Source organism: Megascapheus bottae, chromosome 1 (assembly GCF_031878675.1).
Source record: "Megascapheus bottae isolate mThoBot1 chromosome 1, mThoBot2.hap1, whole genome shotgun sequence".
Lineage (NCBI taxonomy): Eukaryota > Metazoa > Chordata > Mammalia > Rodentia > Geomyidae > Megascapheus > Megascapheus bottae.
Genome location: NC_143509.1, coordinates 64343960 through 64363363, shown reverse-complemented (window position 1 = coordinate 64363363; position 19404 = coordinate 64343960). Strand labels below are relative to the sequence as shown.

Genomic DNA, 19404 nt, shown 5'->3' with positions numbered 1-19404 from the left:
GGAGAATCAATATGACAGTGGTGGTCAGTAGACACTGTGTGGAAAATGAACTTTACAACCTGGGGTGGGGGAACCTTGGTGGTGGGGGGGAACACTGGGAGAAAATGAGGGAGGGGATAACATTGTTCAAAAAGAAATGTTCTTGGGCCGGGAGTTTGGCCTAGTGGTAGAGTGCCTGCCTAGCATGCACGAAGACAGGGGCTCGACATACACAGAAATACCTGAAAGTGGTGCGGTGGCTCAAGTGGTAGGTAACTAGCCTTGAGGAAAACCCAAGGACAGTGCTCAGGCCCTGAGTTCAGCCCCCAGGTCTGGCAAAAAAAAAAAAGAAAAAAAGAGAGAAATGTACTCCTTACCTGAGTTATATAACTGTAACCCCTTTGTATAACACTTTAACAATAAAATTTAAATTAAAAAAAGAAAAAACAATAGTTATTATATTAAAAAAGTAAAAGGAATAAAGGGTAAATTAAAGGCAGACAGTAGGAAGAACTATACAGACCTAAGTGTAGCATCACTTTAGGATCAACACACAAATAATTGCACATGTATCTGCTGAATAACAGAGACACAGCAAGCAGTCTTTAAGACTGTCACAGAAGAACCCCAAAACTACCAGTTATCTAATTGTTAGATGCAATTCTTCACAGGGCAATTTAGGAACGAGTCCTAACTTGATGCCCCGTTTCCCAGGAGTTTCCCTCAGGATCTATACCGTTTGGGAACAGTCTCAGAACAAGGGACACTGTTCTCTCCAAGCTTGATCCCTATTGATCAACGGTAATCACTGGGACTTCCTATGCTGTCTTCATACATAGTTGCCACTATTTCACAATTATTTACCCTCATCTTTCTTCTTCTCTCCCCTTCCGGATGGGAAACTCTGGATATTTAGGACAAGTGCATACGATAGCCCGTGTCTAATGGCATGTCTTGTCATTTACAGAAAGTTGAATGAAGAGATGCTATTGCTCCTACCTGGTGATTTTCCTTGTATGTTTGGATTAATATTTCTTTCAGTTTCCTTTTTCTTTCTTTTGCCACTTTTTCTTTATCCAGAATTACGTGATCACTATGAAATTTACTTGTTTCTGGATTGTCTGGAGAATTTTCTTCTTGATTTTTCTTCTCTCTATTAATAATAATTTAAAAATATAATAGACTTAATAGGGAGTAATTACAATTTACTATAGTGGAATATATACTTCATTTTCCATAAGAACACACATATTTTTAGATCTGACTCTAAAACTATACAGAAAAGTGACTATTTTCTTGAAGTCATAGTTTATTACTCTATAAAATAGACTAAATGAAGTAAGTTTTTATGAAGTACTCTGACAAAGAGTATTTTAAAAATCATTGTTATTTCTATAATGACATAAGTTTTCTCTAATGACATAATTAAGTTCTTATTAGGAAAGAGGAAAAAATTCCTTAAGGACAAAAAAGTATAGGAGTGTTACAAGGCATTTATAAGGTCTAAAAAAAAAATTAGAAGAATCAAGTGACACTGTGTAAGAAGAAAAAGGAATGCAGAATGATTCTAAAATAGCTAGAAAGGAAAAATAAGTAGACCTTAATGACAACAAAGAAAAAGCCCTCCATCTCATAATGAGAGTCTCCTGATAACTTTGTTGTGCATCTCTCAGGCAATCCTCTCTCACCCAGCTAACCAGTCTTCCTTAAGCTGGACATCTCTCCTTCCCACCAATTCACAGAAGCCTAGAGCTTCTGTCCTCTTACAGGAGTACATTAAATTAAAGAGCTATGTGTGTCAAGTATATAACTATGAAACGGTGAGGTAAAGGTTTAGCATTTAGTTGGGAGCCAAGGTACATGCTCTGACCACAGATCAGCTATGAAATGTCACCTACTCTTTTTGCAGTTGTGGAAGTTAAAACGGAGAGGCTGAAGAAAACATGCTGTCTCATTCATCCTCATCTAGTGGTATGCAAATGACATCTTCCTATTGGTGATGTTAATGTTTTAATTATTCAGTTAAGGTGGGTTCACTAGTTTAAAGCTATTATTTTTCCTTTATCTTGAAAATATTTGGAAACTATGCAGTGAAACAGATTCTAGATAACCTACCAATAAGTTAAAGAGCTACACCAACAACCAAATTTTACCAACATTTTCCAAACTAGTTACTTCCATAAGAATATTATATGACCTCACCATAGCCAGGTCACTGTGTATATTAAAGAAAAATGTTCCTAGAGGTTTATCTTGTGTGACTGTTGTTCTTAATGTACTATGTTGTTTCTCTTCTCTTTTTTGTCCTTATGGTTAACCTCATATTGTTACTGTATCTGACTTTGTAGCCTGGTATATCATATATACGTTTATTTGTTTATTTGAAATAGGGAAGGGAAGGGGGGAAAACAAGATAATTGGGAGGGGGTGGGGGGAGGGAAACGGGGACAAAAACATGAGAAGGGGTATTAATGTGACAGAAGTAATACACCTACTACCTGATGAATGTAACTGTAACCCTTCTATACATTATCCTGATAATAAAATTTAAAAAGAAAGAAAAATGGTCCCAATATTATAGACCTGACTTTTTAGACTCACAAAAAATCTATTGGAGGGAAGTAATATTCACCAAGGTTGTGTATTTACACCCAGACATAAAACCTGATAATCATGTCATTTCTGTTTGATTGTATAACCATTAGTTAATAATTTCCTAGTACTTATTAACACATATTATCTTAATTATATAAATCTCTGGATTTCTGACTTTTTTTTCTTTTTTTGCCAGTCCTGGGCTTGAGCTCAGGGCCTGAGCACTGTCTTTGGGCTTTCTCAAGGCTAGAACTCTACCACTTGAGCCATAGAACCACTTCTGGCTTTTTTATGTATGTGGTACCAAGGAATTGAATCCAGGTCTTCGTGCATGCTAGGCAAGCACTCTACCACTAGGACAAACTCCCGACCCAGACTTTTTTTTTGTCAGTCCTGGAGCTTGAACTCAGGAGCCTGGGACACTTTTTGCTCAAGCTAGTGCTCTGCCATTTGAGCCACAGCATCACTTCCGCATTTTTCTATGTTGTGGTACAGAGGAATAGAACCCAGAGCTTGCTAGGCAGGCACTCTATCACTAGGCCAAACTCCCAGCCCTCTGACCATTTTTTATAGGAAAATTTTCCTAGGACAGAGTTCTCTGATGAATAGATAAAAATATTTTTACGGCTCTTGTTTATTTTCAAATTATTTTAGGAAAGTTTAAGTCATTTCAACTCTTTGGAAATAAAACACATTGTCTAGCTCTTTGACTATGGGTAAGATTTTAACTTTTCTAAGAAATGTTACTAGCTTTCACCATTTCTTTTAGGCCAGCCTAGATTTTTCAGGGAGCAATCTGAAAAGCAAGGCTGACTTTAGAAAGAACTCACTGAAACATTGGTGATTGCTTTTTGAAAGGAATGGCTTCTGGAGGAGGCCCGAGTCTGGCACTGGAAGGAGTGAAGCCCATGTCCACTGCTGAGCTGTTTTAAATTGGATACAATGAGAGCAATCAAGAACACAGAGGGGAGGAGCTGTGTGGGCTGACAGGGGTGGAAGGATTATCTTATGGGTCTTTCTGGCCTCTCAGTTTGAATATTCTGATACTTTACTCATGTTGTTCCAAGACTTTGGCAATTCATGAATCAGTGCTATTTCTCAGAATAAATAGACTGGTGATTTCACTTATGAAGCTCGTTTTCTCCATGAGGATGAAGAACAATACTGTGGGGATAATTTATCTTCATCTCATGTGAGATATTCTTTTTCTTTATCAGTGGCAGTGAGGCAGTGTTAACTTGCTATAGGATGATCAGAAAATAATAAAGCAACAAGACAAGAGACAACTGCCAAATATGCAGAAGGCTTTAGAAAACATGTCCAGCAAAGAAATGGAAACTAACTGCAAGTATGCTGAAAGTGATGATACTCAATGATGCTGAGAGGAATGTGATAAACTAGCCTGCTGTCAATGATATAGTATGTAAATACCAACCATTTTGAAAGCAATTTAGCAATGTTCCAAGAGTTATTAAAAATCTATACAGGAAATGGTACTATGGCTCACAGTGGTAAAATGCTAAAACCTTGAGCAAAAAAGCAGCTCAGGGATATTGCCCAGGTCGTGAGTTCAAGCCCCATACCTGACAAGAAAAATCTATACAGTTTAACTCAGAACTACACTAGCAATTTATCCTAAGAATACAATTCAAAACAATAAAAGAAGTGTACGCTTAAGAATACTCATTGCAATACTACACTGGTTAAAAAATAACAAACTTAAATTCTTAACAGTATGGGAAGGAAGTCATTATATAAATTATTGTCTAGCAACTCAGTATTGTATTATATAGACCTCAAGACTGTATTAATTAGAGAAGAATAACAATTTAAATATACTTTATGGTTTTAATTATGTAAATGGACCAAGACCAGGAGTAAACATGGAAAAATAAAATAAGATGGTAGACTAGTGGGTAGTTTCTCCTTTGTGTTTTGTTACTTGCAAAGTCTGTGCAAGTAATAAACTTTGCAGCATTTCCAAAATAACTGTTTAAACAGGCAAACTCTATACACCTGTCATGCTGTGGCTTACATTTTCCATGTTTCTTCCACTGTGCGTCTCCTGTCAAGTATCTCTCTCCGCAGCTTGATCATCTCCTTTTGAATCTCCTCCTTCTCTTTCTTGGCCTTCAGAGCTTTCCTCCTCTTCTCTTCTTGCACCAGATACTGAGCCTCCAAGAAAGCTGATTTTTTCAGGGCTCTTTCAGTTCTCAGGCGCTCCAGTTCCTTTTCACGTCTCAAACGATTTTCTTTGACCTTAGAATATAGTAAGGATGAAATGCAACCTTTCAAGTAGAAAGGATATGCAAAACCTTAGAACACATTTTGAAATTTACAATACTTACAACAGTTTGAAATAGTATGGCCAGAAACCATATTTTTTTAACTGGTAAAAAGGAGACAATTCATTTGCTTACTGGGTAAAGGCCAAAATAAAAATTTTCCATAAAGTCAGATGAAGATGTATAACTGTCTGGTGATATGTATCATGGGAAAGCTGACTTTGGTGGGTGAGATCTCAACTTCTAGCTTCTTACATAGAAATTACTTCTGACCCTTAAGACAGTCCAAGGTAAACACTACAGCTTGCTTTACTTAGGTTCGACATTCTAATTATAACTTAAGAATTACAGATTATTTTTTGGAGACTATATTGTAGAGGCTAGGCAGTGATTTACTGTCTAAAGGAATAATGCAGCTCTATTAATTTCTATTATTATATTATATGCCAGTAGTTCTGGACTATATTTTAAAACCAAAACATGAACTGAACAGGTATTTATGAATAAGCACATTTACTTTTTCCCCAAACCCATTACTTTAGAGGCTTGGCTAGTTAAGAATTAAGAAACAGTCTTTTCCTTCCTACTTAGTCCTCTTTAATTTTTATCTCACTCTAGCTGTGATAAGAAAGGCTTTTAGAAAATAGCCACACATCTGAATGAACCTCTCCTCTCTTCTCTTTTATATTACACCAAGCCAGGATAATACCTTTGTTTTACCCACACACTCACTGAAGATAAGGCATACCCAATAGTTTAAAGTAATAATTTTTCAAATTTGACACTAAGAAATTCAGTACTATAAAAGGATAGTATATAAATGTATACATATTAATTTTCCAGTTTAGTCTTAGGTCCCAGACACATGGCAAACACACTGTCAGATTCTGAGTCCCTAAAGCTTCTTTGCAAAAGACTGAAATATTCTTTTCTCCTATTACCTACTATTCCCTTTGGAGAAAGGAAAGTTCCACATGGCTTTCTAATTCAAACAGCTGAACTAGATTTAATTCAGATCTGTCCTCCTTTTTAAATTACAATCACAAAATGAGTGAATTTCAGTTTTCTAGAAAAGAATTATCCTTATAATATTCACCAGAATATTCATGATAATATATTAATGTCACAATTCAAAAAACAAATTCAAGCAAATGCAATTTGCATAGTTATAACAGGAAGTGCCACACGGAAGTTGAGTTCAGTGCTTATTGGTCAAAATCAATTATTCTAATTTTGTTTATTTCTTAAATAAATTGTTTCCTACACTCAGTTTATGGGAATTATTTTTTTCTTCTGAAGTTCTTATATTTTATTTTTATTCTTCCTAACCAAACCACAGATGGCATCCTTTTTCATAATAAAGCTTAAGTCTTTATTTAAGCTTATTAAATGTGTTACACAAAGACTGCTTCCTGTTATCCATTTTAATTTTGTTTTTCCCTCCCACCTGCTTATGTCTCATCTCCATGGTAAGACGAGGATCCTTCTGCTGCTTCTTGTCTTGGTTTTCCTTCATTCCAAGATCTTCCAGTGTCCCAGAATCCACCACTTCTTTATGGAGCAGATGGTCTATAAATTTTTGAACAGTAGTACTTTCCTCTTCTTCTTCCAAATAGCCATATAGATCTGGAGGTAACAGAACAATATGAAAGGAAATTAACAACAAAACCAGGCTAATTTTAGTATAATATTTATATTTACATGAGTAATCATGAAAATAAAAAGCTGTGTATATGTTCGATGAAGAGACTGGATAAGTATAGTATCTTCAAGTAAGAGGAAAAAGCTCCACTTATGAGGAACTGTTTTCATCCAAGAGAAAGACTAACCCACACTCAAGTCTAAGAGATATCACAACTTTGAGCGTTCTAATCATTACACATATTTAAAATCTGGACTAAAATTTGACATAGGCATAAGCCATATAACCATCACTATCATCAAGATAATGAGCACATCTTATCAACTCTCCAAGTGTTCCTGTGCTAAGCTGTAATATCTCCTTCTTTCTCATGCCCTCTGCACTGTTCAGGTGAGCACAGACTTGCTTCTCTCACTATAGATTAGTTTGCTTGGTCTAGAATTTTATATAGATTAAATCATATATTATGTGCTTTTTTAAGTGAGCAGTGTCTTGGCTTCGAAAGAAGCATAACTATTTTGGAGATTTATCTATTTTATATATATATATATATTTTTGCCAGTCCTGGGCTTGAGCTCAGGGCCTGAACACTGTCCTTGGATTTTTCTTAAGGATAGAATTCTACCACTTGAGCCTCAGCACTACTTACGGCTTTTTCTAAGTATGTGGTACCAAGGAATAGAACCCGGGTCTTCATGTATGCTAGGCAAGCACTTTACCACTAGGCCAAACTCCTGGCTTGTATATACTTTTTTATTGCTGAGTAATACAGTAATCCACTATACAGATATATCACAATTTGGTCTATGGATATTTGAGCGTTTCCAGATTTGGGTTATTACAAGTAAAGGTGTTATGAATATTGGTGTACAAGTCTTTATATAAATTTAGGTTTTCTTCTGCTTGGAAAATGCTTGCAAGCTTAATGAACAATTTTGGAATATATATGGTTAATTTACATACACGTTTAACTTATTAGGAGTCTATCAAATTGTTGGTCAAAGTGGTTGTACAACTGTCTATTACCATTAACAGTGTGTAAGTGTTACAGCTCTTTCACATCTTTTCCAAGGTATAGCACAATTAGTTTTTCAAATTTAAGCCACTTTAGTGGATATTTGGTGGTAGTGCATTATTATTATTATTTTTTGCCAGTCCTGGGGCTTGAACTCAGGGCCTGGGCACTGGGCTTGTACTTTCTCAAGTCTAGCACTCTTAGCACTTGAGCTACAGTGCCACTTCTGGCCTTTTCTGTGCATGTGGTACTAAAGAATCTATCCCTGGGCTTGGTACATGCTAGGCAAGTACTTTACCACTAGGCCACAATCCTGGCCCATGATAATTAGTACTGAATATCATCCTTATGTTGTTATTATTCTATCCATTCCGATAGTAGGTTACTGAAGTCTTTACCTGTTACTGATGATTGTGTGGCCTAGTGGTAGTGTGCTTGCCTAGCTTACAAGAAGCCCTGGGTTCGATTCTCCAGAACCATATACCCAGAAAAAGCCCAAAGTGGTGCTGTGGCTCAAGTGGCAGAGCACTAGCCTTGAGCAAAAAGTGTCCAAGGACAGTGCCCAGGCCCTGAGTTCACACCCCAGGACTGGCAAAAAGAAAAGAAAATATCCAGAATAAACAAATAAATGGGAAAATAAGATGAGGGGAGGGGGTATGGGGAGAGAAATGGGGACAAAAAACATGAAAAGGAGTATCAATGTGTGTGAAGTAATGCTCCTTCTATGTGGCAAATATAACTGTAACCCCTCTATTAATTACAATAAAAACTTTTTTTTTTTAAATCTAGAAAGCAGTAACCAGGGTAAGATGCAGAAACCATGTGATGTAAAGAATTCTTGACAGTACTGATGCTATTTGATCGAGAACAAAGAATACCTGAGCATTTAGATGTGATTATCATTCACACAAAATGTAAACAGATTGCTTTTGAGAGAAAAAAATGACACTACTTTCAATAGTACCAAAGGTAATATGTTATTGAGCAAAAACTTTCCTAAGAGACAATCCGATAAAGCTTTGAGCCTCACAATGGCAATCTGGGTCCCTCCAGAAGCACAGGCTCTATCCTGGGAGGTGTCAGACAGAGATTCCATTTACATGTTAGGGGCTCTACACAAGAACTTCTATCTGTGCAGGTAAGAAAGGAACATCACACCAGATGATAATGAGGAATTCTTCTAACTTTCAGAGCTCATGACTTCAAGACTGCCTTAACTGGAGATTTTGTAGTGTCCAAAAAACAGGGGGAATGCCGATAGATGGACTCACTAAGGGATCTGAATCATGCTGTGGACCTCTGTCCACCATAGCTGTCCTTATAATTTAGAAAGCAAAAACTTCTGACTTGGGAGTGTACTGGAGAAACTCTTGTAAGTTTGCTATTCAACTTGTTTGACTCTTAGCTTCTATGAAATGGAAGAAGTTAGAAAACTAGTAACTTGCATTAAAATGATACTTAATAAAGATATAAAAATCAATTTGTAAGTTTAAAATGATTTATGAATGCTTAAATGTAGTCTCTACTAAAGTAGTCATCCAATGGAATTTGGGCAAGAGGTATTTTTAATAGCCATTATTATCATAAGTAGAGTTACAAATAGTAGGATATTTATTTCAATATTATAAAATGTTAAGAGTTTCCTGAGAATTTAGCATAATGAACTTATATTCAGTCATGAAAAATAATAGCCATTAATAAAGAGAAACAAAACACAAAGGCAACCAATCATTTACTACTCAAAACAATGTAGAAGTCTTCTTAGGCACATTCATTAGATATTTATGCTTACAAAAATCGGATGGGATCTTACCATCAAACTTGTCATATTTCAAATGGCCATTGGCTTCTGGCATAGAAGTGATGTCTGACAGAGTATGTGCCACATCTCCTTCTCCATCGCTTGCTAATTCTTGCTCAAGCTTGGTATCTAACCAGTTACTGATCATCTCCTGAGCTGTCAATATAACAAAAAGAAAACCTTTCAAATATTTCAGTTACTTTAGAGATTTTCTTTATTCACTATTTTCAAACATTCCATACTACTTGAGCACCTATCACATCTACTATGTTCTAGTTACTAGTAAAATGGCAGCAAACAAAACAAAAAGAGTAAACCTTACCATTATAATGCTTACATTTCTAATAGGGATGACAGGCAATAAATAAGACAAAAAAAAGTAGAGGAAAAGAAATGGAACACAGGAAATGGTGGCAAGATGTTGTAGGGTTTTTTTTTTGTCTTTTTGTCAGTCATGGGGCTTGAACTCTGGGCCTGGACAATGTCCCCTTGAGCTACAGCCCCAATTCCCATTTTCTAATGATTAACTGGGGTAAGAGTCTCAAGCTCTTTAGTGCTCAGGCTGGCTTTGAACCAAGATCTTCAGATCTCAGCCTCCTGAGATCTCCTTTTGTTCAAGGCTAGTACTCTACCACTTGAGTCACAATGCCACTTCTAGCTTTTCTGTGATGAATTGGAGATAAGACTCTCATAGACTTTCTGCCCCAGCTGACTTTTATTAAAACCAGTCCTGGGGCTTGAACTCTGGGTCTGGCACTGTCCTCACACTTTCTCAAGCACTCTACCACTTGAGCCACAGCACCACTTCCAGCTTTTTATGTGTATGTGGTACTGAGGAATCAAATGCAGGGCTTTGTGCATGCTAGGCAAGCACTCTTCCACTATGCCACACTCCTGGATCCACTAGTTGTCATCTTATTTAATCAGATGGGTGCCATCATGACACTGCAGTGCTTGTGTATAACTGTCCCTTACGTAATGCCGCTGAATGCTATGTTGTTCACCTTGCTTCCAATCTCATGGGGGTACGGTCTCATATTACCAATAGAGGAAAGATGAATATAATACTGCAAAACATTTTCAGAGAGAGACCACATTCACATATCTTTTACTACAGTATATAGGTATAATTGTTCTATTTTTAAATGTTAGTCTTTTAGATTGTGCCTAATTTATAAATTAAATCTAATCATAGGTATGTAAGCATATGAAAAAACCAGTCCATATAAGGTTTTATATACTATACTGTGACTTCAAGCACCCACTGGGGGTGAGGGAGGTCTTTGAACACATCCCCTAAGAATAAGGGAGGGCTACTAAGGGAGAAACTAAGTGCAATAAATACCTTGGCAACAAAAACCACTGGCTTGTCATGGAAGATAGAGAAAGGGAAAAGAAAATAACTGAACAAATCTTATGCACAGTAATTCAAACATTTATGTGTTTAATGATTTATACATAAAATACTTTGACTAGTAAATGTCATTCACTAATAAATAAGGTAGTCTGTAAGTGCAGAGAAAGGAAACTTCTTTTGAAGGTTTATCTATAATAACCATTTTTGTTGGGTTAGTGGACAGATATACAGGTTACCTAAAACAAAGTTCATCAAAGAATCTCCCTCACAAGTTATGGTTGAGTATTAATGTAGCTGATGAGAGGAGAAAACGTGAATGAAAACCATGAACTGACCATACATTAGTAAATCCTGTGTGGGTCATTAGTTTCTCAGGATGTATCTTGAAATATGTATTTCAGGATAAAGAGGTTCATCGTCCAGAAAGCTTGGGAATTGGGAGTAAATAATCTTTTGAACTTTGAGGGATGCTTAAAATGCATCTTGTTGTTAGGATGGAAGATGGGGAGGGAAACATATATATACATTTTTTTTTTTGCCAGTCCTGGGCTTGAGCTCAGGGCCTGAGCACTGTCCTTGGACTTTCTCAAGGCTAGAGCTCTACCACTTGAGCCTCAGCACCACTTCTGGCTTTTTTCTATGTATGTGGTACCAAGGAATCAAACCCGGGTCTTCATGCATGCTAGGCAAGCACTTTAACCACTAGGCCAAACTCCCGGCCCGGGGAGGGAAATATTTATATTCAGGGCATCACTGCCCTTTGTTTAGGTCCAGAACCATCTCACCACCTGTGACCAAGTGCCATTACTGTTCATCCAGACCACTGCTATAACCTCAAATAATCCAAATAGGAGCCGGCTTGCAGAATATCCTGCTGTAACTTTCTTCCTCCCTCAGTATTCTCACCTTCACAGTCTTCTTGGCTGGGTTCTTCTAGATTTTTTCCATCTCTAAATTGTGTAGCTCCTTAGAGCATCATTAACTAAAATACTCAATTCCAAAGGAATGAATTTCTAGGGGTTTGTGGGTGAGGTGGAAATAATCTAGTTTTAGAGGCTCTTCCTAACAAATGAAAGTTATTTATAAAAGCGACGTCAGATTATCTGTGCAATAGCAGATCAAACTGACATGTCTTCACATGTGTCAAGGACTAATATCATACAAACCCTACCAATGAACTATGACTACAGTAAACTGCCTCTGGATTTAGGTAAGTCTTTAGGTTCAGGCAGTATAAGAAGTACCAAAAATTAAAAACAGGAGAAATAAGAAGAGCTTCTATTCTATACTTTGAAATGAACTATGAGCTATGTCTTAAGAATGGAAAAAATATCACAGGAAAAAATTCCCTTACCTTCTGTATAGATTTCATCATGCTCATTTATTTGGTCAAATGTTCCCAAATGCATCACTTGATTCCAAAATCTTCCTGGTAAATTTTTGGTATAGAATGCATTTGAAACTGCGAGTTCTGAGGCTTTCTTTACTCTCTTTAGTAGGACAGAAAAAAATCCATTAAGATGATAAAAATCGTGTTAAGGATTACAGGATTTTTCTCCTATTCAATAATCTGATTTTAAACCAATTACTAAGCTTCTTTTGTTTTCTTTTCATTTTTCTCATGTTTTGATGGAACTTAACACCAAATTATTTTTTACTTTCACATGTAGTACTAAATTAATTACACTATTTCACTAAGTTCTAACAGGTTTTCACAATGCTTATAATTAAGCTATTTAAGTTTTAGATAACATATGTTTAGAGCATTAGCAATGACATCCTGCAATGTGGATATTTTATTCATTTTCTTACCTCTAGGACTTGCATATGAGTGTGAATCAGATAGTGAATAACAATTTCTCAGATTACTGCTCCTGAAAGGAACCCCTATGATACATTAGGCAAAAAAGTATAGATTCAATAAAAATGGAAAGAAGCAGTCACTGTCCAAGTAGTTATCCAATATGTTCACACTCAACCCTGAGAATTTAGAAATAACATTACCAAATCTACAAGACTGGAGAACAGAATTACAGAGGTGAGGAAAAGGACCTGGGCATTTTGGTTTATCAGCAGAATACAAAAGAAACTTCATTGCAACTAAGCCCCAGTCATTCCGCCTCCCTACAAACTTATTTTCCTATATGATCAGAGCCCCTAGATTTCCAAGTCAGGTAGTGCCTTTGTTTTAATTCTTAAAAGAAAAACTGTGGTCTTTCTTTCCCCTCAATCTTAAATAAGTTCCTCTCTCTATATCTTTCTCTTTCCCTCTTTCCTTCCTTCTTCCTCCCTCCCTTTCTATCTTCTTCCCTTCTTCCACACATCTTAGGAAACCTGCTGACTTTAGTTTCAAAATGTAGTAAATGTGTCAACTTAACATTTTATTTTTTCATCAAGTTCTAATTAAAGGCTAGTTCCAGCCATGTTGTGGTCATTAAGGAGAAAAGAAATGTGAACGTTTCTGTTCTTAAACAGTATTCTAGCATGGCAGCGGTATAATCCGAGATACTAAGAGGAGGAGATCTGAGGCAGTTTGATGGTTTGAAGCCAGCGTAGGCAGAAAAGTCTATTGAGACTCTTATGACCATTAACCTCTCAAAAAGCTAGAAGTAGAGCTGAGGCTTAAGTGGTAGTATGGGAGCCTTGAGCAAAAATATCTCAGGGATAGCACTCAGGCCGAGTTCAAACCCAAAGAGAGACACACACTCACATACAAAGGCGTGTTTTGTTTTTAGTTGCTTGTTGCCATGTGAGCTATAAGCAGCTCAAGCACAATTAGTCCTAAGGCAAGCAAGACTGACTTAGAAGGAACCAATCACCTTCTGAAACTCATTATTTATTAACAACGTTATATACAAGCACCTAATTTGTAAAGGAACCATTTTGCTATCCCTATGATCTTATATGTGCTACTCAAGTCACCACAGATGGCAGAAACAGAGGCCACAACAGTGACCATTTCCTCAAGACCAAGAGATAGAAACAATTTCTTTACATGCTCTCATGTGAAGGTTACATAATCGCAAAAGCGAGTGCTTGATGCTTCATGAATAGATGTATGTACAGGTGCCACAGAGCTCCAAGGGAAACAGGATGGGATGAAGTGGTTACAGGAGGTAAGGAAGATCATTTACTGAGAGGGATGGAGTTCTGAGAGAAGGTTGTGGATTTCCCTCTAGGAAAAGACAGGCTCTCTAGACAGAAATCAACACTCATTCAGGGAGGCTGGCTTGGGAGGAACAGGAGTCACACAGGCCATCAACACTATTTCATATCAACTGGGATTATAGTTTGACTGATGGAGGAATTTAAAGGCCTATCTGGAATTTAGTTTCACAGAATCACCACAAGCTCAAGAACAGAGTACAAAGTTGATGGAATATGTAGAAAGCTTCATCAAGAAGTAGAATATACAGGAGCGAGATAAGTTGGTCTCTCAAATCAAAGTGAAACAAATTTTAAATCATGAACTGTCGTGATCAGGATTAGGCAAGCATGTGCCTGATTCTAAGGGATTTCGGCATCTCTGAGGATAATTCTGTCTCAGCCTGTTTCCCTGGTCTTTTGTAATCTAACAGCCCTCCCTTCAATTTCACTTTAACAGTCTGGATGATAACAGCAGACTTTTTTCATTCCTCAGTTCAAACTCTATGGCTCCCATTCCAATAGCAATCCATTCCTCATTTCAATCCTTACATTCTACATCACTGATGTTAGACTTAATGAAGTCTTTCAGTCACCGGGTGCTATTTTCTACTCCTAATCTATGAGTCCTGTAGAGGACTGTCTCCATTTCTACTCAGTGTGGATGTTCAGATACTGTCTTAAATCATTCTCAAATTCTTGTTCCTTTAAGAATAAAAACCTCAAGCCTGAATCAATGCCTGAGCAATTTTTGATACCATGAAAAATGATGGTTATCCATTTCAGCTAGGTCCTCAATCCTTCATTGAGGTCAGCCCTTTCTCAATCTTCCTTTCCATGCACCACCCTCTTAGCCTTTCTCCAAAGGATCGTTGAGTAGACCTCAAGGGTTCCGGTCCAAGGTTATCATTGTTTAGAGTATACCCAGAGTTGGAATATATTAGGAAGCAAAATCCTAAAAGAAGATGGAGAACAGAGCAGAGATAGTAGGGGAAACAGAAGCAAATAGAGCTGCAAAAAAGATAAGGGAGAAGGTTTACAGAAGAAAAAAAGACTATCAAGAGACCACTGGATCCAGCCATTTATGACAGGTTTCTATGGAATAAAAGCTGAAAGAAAATAGATTCTATGGGGGAAAGGGAGTACTGGGGGTTGAATGAGCTAAGAAATAAAAACTGAAGAAAAATAATTGTAAGGAAGAGATAATAATAAAGTCCAGATTACATATCTGAAGACATTAGATAAGAAAATGAAATCATTCAGCAATAATAAAGGACAATAGGGTCAAATCAGAACTTACCGATTTTTTTTTTCAAGATAGATTTGAGGGCAAAATGAAGACTGAACCACTAAAGGAGCTTTAGAGGAATATAAAAAAAGGAATGACAAATACCTGAGTCAAGTAGCAGGAAGAAAATAGTATAGACAAGACTGGGTAGAATTTTATCTTTTTGTTTCAGTGAAATCTTCCATTCTATGGTAACTTAGCCCATAGCTAGTTACCATAGCCCCATAAGGACCCGTGTGACACTTTGAGCAGGACTGAACAACCTGGAATTACTAGATACTGAGTACTTGTTCTCAAGACCAGCATTTGTGATACAGATTTATTTTGATTCCTTCTGCAATATCCTGAGGTCCTCCTTGGCCCTGTCTACATTAATGCTTCCTACCACATGCTTCCATTACATATTTAATTCTATCAGCTTTCAATAAATTATTTGTGCCCCACTGAACTATAAACTATAAATTCTTGAAGAAAGAGGACATTTTCCCTGTGTCCTGTTTTTATCTCCAGTGTTCTAAATAGCAGGCAGTACTTAGTTGGCACTTAATAAGTACCAGGCAAATGGAAGCTGGGTGCCAGTGGCTCATCCGTGTAATTCTAGCTGCTTAGGAGGCTGAGATCTGAGGATCAAGGTTCAAGGCAAGAAAGTCTGTGAGACAGGTATCTCTGTTAACCACTACCTGCCCCTCCCCCCAAACACACAAGAACAAAAACAATGACAATGGAAGTGGAGCTCAAGTGGTAGAACACTAGCCTTGAGCAAAAAAATCCTCAGGGGCATTGCCCAGGACCATGAGTTCAAGTACACTGTGCACACATACCAGACAAATGGATAATTGACTAAAAATTTCTACATCAGACATTGCTTCTATAATAATCACAATGCTTGTCAATTCAGAAAAGTAATAATATAACCTTCCTTAGGTGGAAGGCTATTTCCTTAAGAACATATTGCATGACTTGGAACTATGCAATGAATGAACTCACTACAACAGACTGCTAAATTGACACCTAAGAGGCATGTTCCAGAAGTGTTTTAAAGGTACTTTCAACTTATCTGGACTCAAAAATATACGTGTCTGAATTGAAAGAGATCTCAGAGGTTATCTAGCTCATACACCTCTGGAATGCTCACACATATTGCTTATCAACTTAATGTTGAGAGGTATTTAATAGTCCATTTGAATACCGCCAGTGACCGAAAATACATTTCTTTCCTCTTTTTTTATTTTTTTATTTTTATTTTTGCCAGTCCTGGGCTTGAGCTCAGAGCCCGAGCACTGTCCTTGGACTTTCTCAAGGCTAGCACTCTACCACTTGAGCCTCAGCACCACTTCCGGCTTTTTTCTACGTATGTGGTACCGAGGAATCGAACCATGGTCTTCATGCATGCTAGGCAAGCACTTTAACCACTAGGCCAAACTCCCGGCCCCTCTTATTTATTTATTTATTTTTTGCCAGTCCTGGGTTTGAGCTCAGGGCCTGAGCACTGTCCTTGGACTTTTCTCAAGGCTAGAACTCTACCACTTGAGCCTCAGCACCACTTCCAGCTTTTTGCTATGTATGTGGGGTACCGAGGAATTGAACCCGGGTCTTCGTTCATGCTAGGCAAGCACTTTAACCACTAGGCCAAACTCCCGGCCCTCCTCTTTTTTTTAAATTGTATTTTATTGTTGGGGTAAGGTAGAGAGGGTTTACAGTTACATTCGTCCAGAAAATATATCTCTTTATAAGAATGCTCACTCCATTTTTGTATTCTGTAGACATTAGAAAAATCTTGGGATGCATATACAGCTTTTCCTCACTGGTTCTCGTATCAATGTTAGTACAGTACAGTGTTTCTAGCATGTGAAGACCACCACTCCTTCACTCACTGACTACTTCCCTGATGCTTTAATCCTTCTCATAAGACTTATAGCATTTAAAACAATGGATCTACATACTTGTTTCCTCTTCATTCATATTAAATGGTTTGAAGAGAAGCAACAAAACAATGAAAAAATTAAAAAATGTAAAATTGAGGCAATATAAATAATCTCATGGTAACAAAAAAAAACAAAGTATATTGGAGAACTGTTAGCATTTCTTTTTCATCCTATCAGCCTCAGTGATTTTTCTATCTTAATTTTGAAATAACCTTACCTTCATCCAGTGTTCCACGCTGTCAGGGTCAAATGCAGGCTGCAGAAAATATATACACAATATGAATACATAGAATTATCTTCATAAATTTCACCATTGAATCTAACCTTCTGACTAATGAAGGAGGGGAAAGGTATTCTCTATTCTTTCAGAAGACCATGGAAAGTCCGGCACTGAATCACAATAAAAGAACACAGAAGTAACAGTATAAGAAACAGACAAAGCTTTCTCTTGGACATTGTTTGCTAGACATAAGTCATAAACACCCAAACAAGCCATTCTATCCAAGTAATCTTCTGTGTGGAGAAAGCTGTGTTCCTCTTTTATCTCTTTGCAGTAGACTATAGCCAGAGGCTTTCTTGCTTTAGCTATACAGTAGATCTGATTTGGTGCTACAAGAACATTGGGATGATATCAAAAAGAAAATGAGGTAGAAAACAAATGAATTTCCATCCAGATTAGTCAGCTGTTAATGGAAATTTAAAAATTCAGACAATTAGGACAACTTTTTTTTCTCTCCTCCCTCAAACTTTCAGAAGCTTGAAAAAATTCTCTCTACTTAATCACTTAACAAATTGAAGTATTTGCTTTGTGAAGTGTTCATGTGGGGGGTAGGGAGGATCTAAACTTGCATGACACGTGGAGGTGGGAAAGAAATAATACTCTTTCACTTTCCCAATAGTTCACCTTCAAAGTACTTTACTGATTAGTACAGCCAAACCAATGAATAAGTTTGACATTGCAACAAAAAGTGAGATGATCCTCTTAAAACACTACTGAACTTTAAGGAGCTATTTGGTTTTGCTTTCAGTTTAAAAAAAATCTACAGAATAACAATTAGCACTATTTACAAAAAGAAAAAAATCTTTTTTCATCAAGTCTATATTCAAAGGTATGTGGATCCCATCTATTGTGTAACTGATACTTTGCTAGAAGTTACTTCAGTTTCCACCTTTCTATAATGCTTTAGTTTGTACGTCTAGTACCTTGGGCTAGATATTCACTAAGTGGAATATGTTCAGTGCATTCTGTTGCTATATTTATGACAAGCCACAAGCATAATTGCCTGAGGTCCTCACACAGGGCCACATGCCTAATTTTTGTTGTTATTTTGGAAAATGTAACTAAAGATTGATAACAGCTGGTGGAACTGCACTGGAAATGAGTTTTAGGATTCTCATTTATTTTTGTTACTGTAAAAAGGTAAGCACACCATATGACTGTGACTGTGATGCATGTCACTTATGTATGCTCCAATTAAAATTGGATTATTAATAGCTTTTTTTTTGTCTTCAGGAGTTACTGCCACCAAAGAGGTAACAGATAGGGCAAAGGAATCCATTTGTGAATGTTGGTAGAATTTAGAAATACCCATAGGAGTCAAGTAGTGATGTATTCAATAACCACTGGGATTCATGAGTTCATCTTAAATATATAAATACTTAAATATGTAAAGCTGGAGGGATAGGGGATACAGGCAGAACATTCTATGTACTTATCTCACTCCAAATATTAGTTGTCTCAGATTTACGAGAGAAAGAGACCGAGGCAGAGAATGGATAGACTAGGCAAACAAATTTGGGAGAAGTTTCCTAAAATTGGTGTTGGTGGGCATTGCACACCTCTTGGGTTTGAAAAGAGAAACATTTCTTCCATGACGCTGCTCACCAAAGCCGTGGGGTACCCAGGCTCGTCTAAAAGTCCTAACATCACTTTCCAGGAAGCAATGTAGACTTGGGGCAGTCAAGGCCAGGTAAGGTAAGGATGCCCCTGGGGGAAGAGGGAGGAAGCACAGGAGGGGCAGCGGCGGGCTTCGGGCTGGGCGGCGTCGGGGGCCGGTCTCTGCCCCCCAAAGCTCCGATCTGGGATCACCTTGGAATTCAGCTGCCTTGTGAGCCGTTTCCAGCGATTCAGTTCCATCTTCTTCTTTGCGGTGGGCCTTTCCTGGGGCGCCAACAGCATTCTCTAGATTCAGGCCCAGACCTTGGCGGAACACTCGACAACTGCGGCTTCACGGCTCGAGAGGCTTTGAAGTCGCACTGGGAGTTGTAGTTCCTCAACCTATAGGGGAGGCAAGGTGTCTGACGCCGCCGAACTACATTTCCCAGGAGGCCTTGCGCAGGTAACTCGCGTTCTCCAGTTGCCACGGCAACAGC

General features: G+C 37.6%; 1 protein-coding gene across 1 annotated transcript in view; it reads right to left on the bottom strand.

Annotated features, from left to right (window-relative positions):
- The window catches only part of Ccdc191 (coiled-coil domain containing 191), a 63783-nt gene extending 44529 nt beyond the window's left edge, over positions 1–19254 (bottom strand). The window contains exons 1-7 of the mRNA XM_090346143.1: positions 19121–19254; positions 17249–17287; positions 12029–12164; positions 9330–9473; positions 6307–6485; positions 4610–4833; positions 979–1132 (exon numbers count right to left, since the gene is read on the bottom strand). Of these exons, the coding sequence (XP_090202269.1) occupies positions 979–1132; positions 4610–4833; positions 6307–6485; positions 9330–9473; positions 12029–12164; positions 17249–17287; positions 19121–19210 (966 nt within the window). The 5' untranslated portion in view covers positions 19211–19254. The remainder of the gene's footprint in view (positions 1–978; positions 1133–4609; positions 4834–6306; positions 6486–9329; positions 9474–12028; positions 12165–17248; positions 17288–19120) is intronic.
- Between the last annotated feature and the right edge of the window lie 150 nt (positions 19255–19404).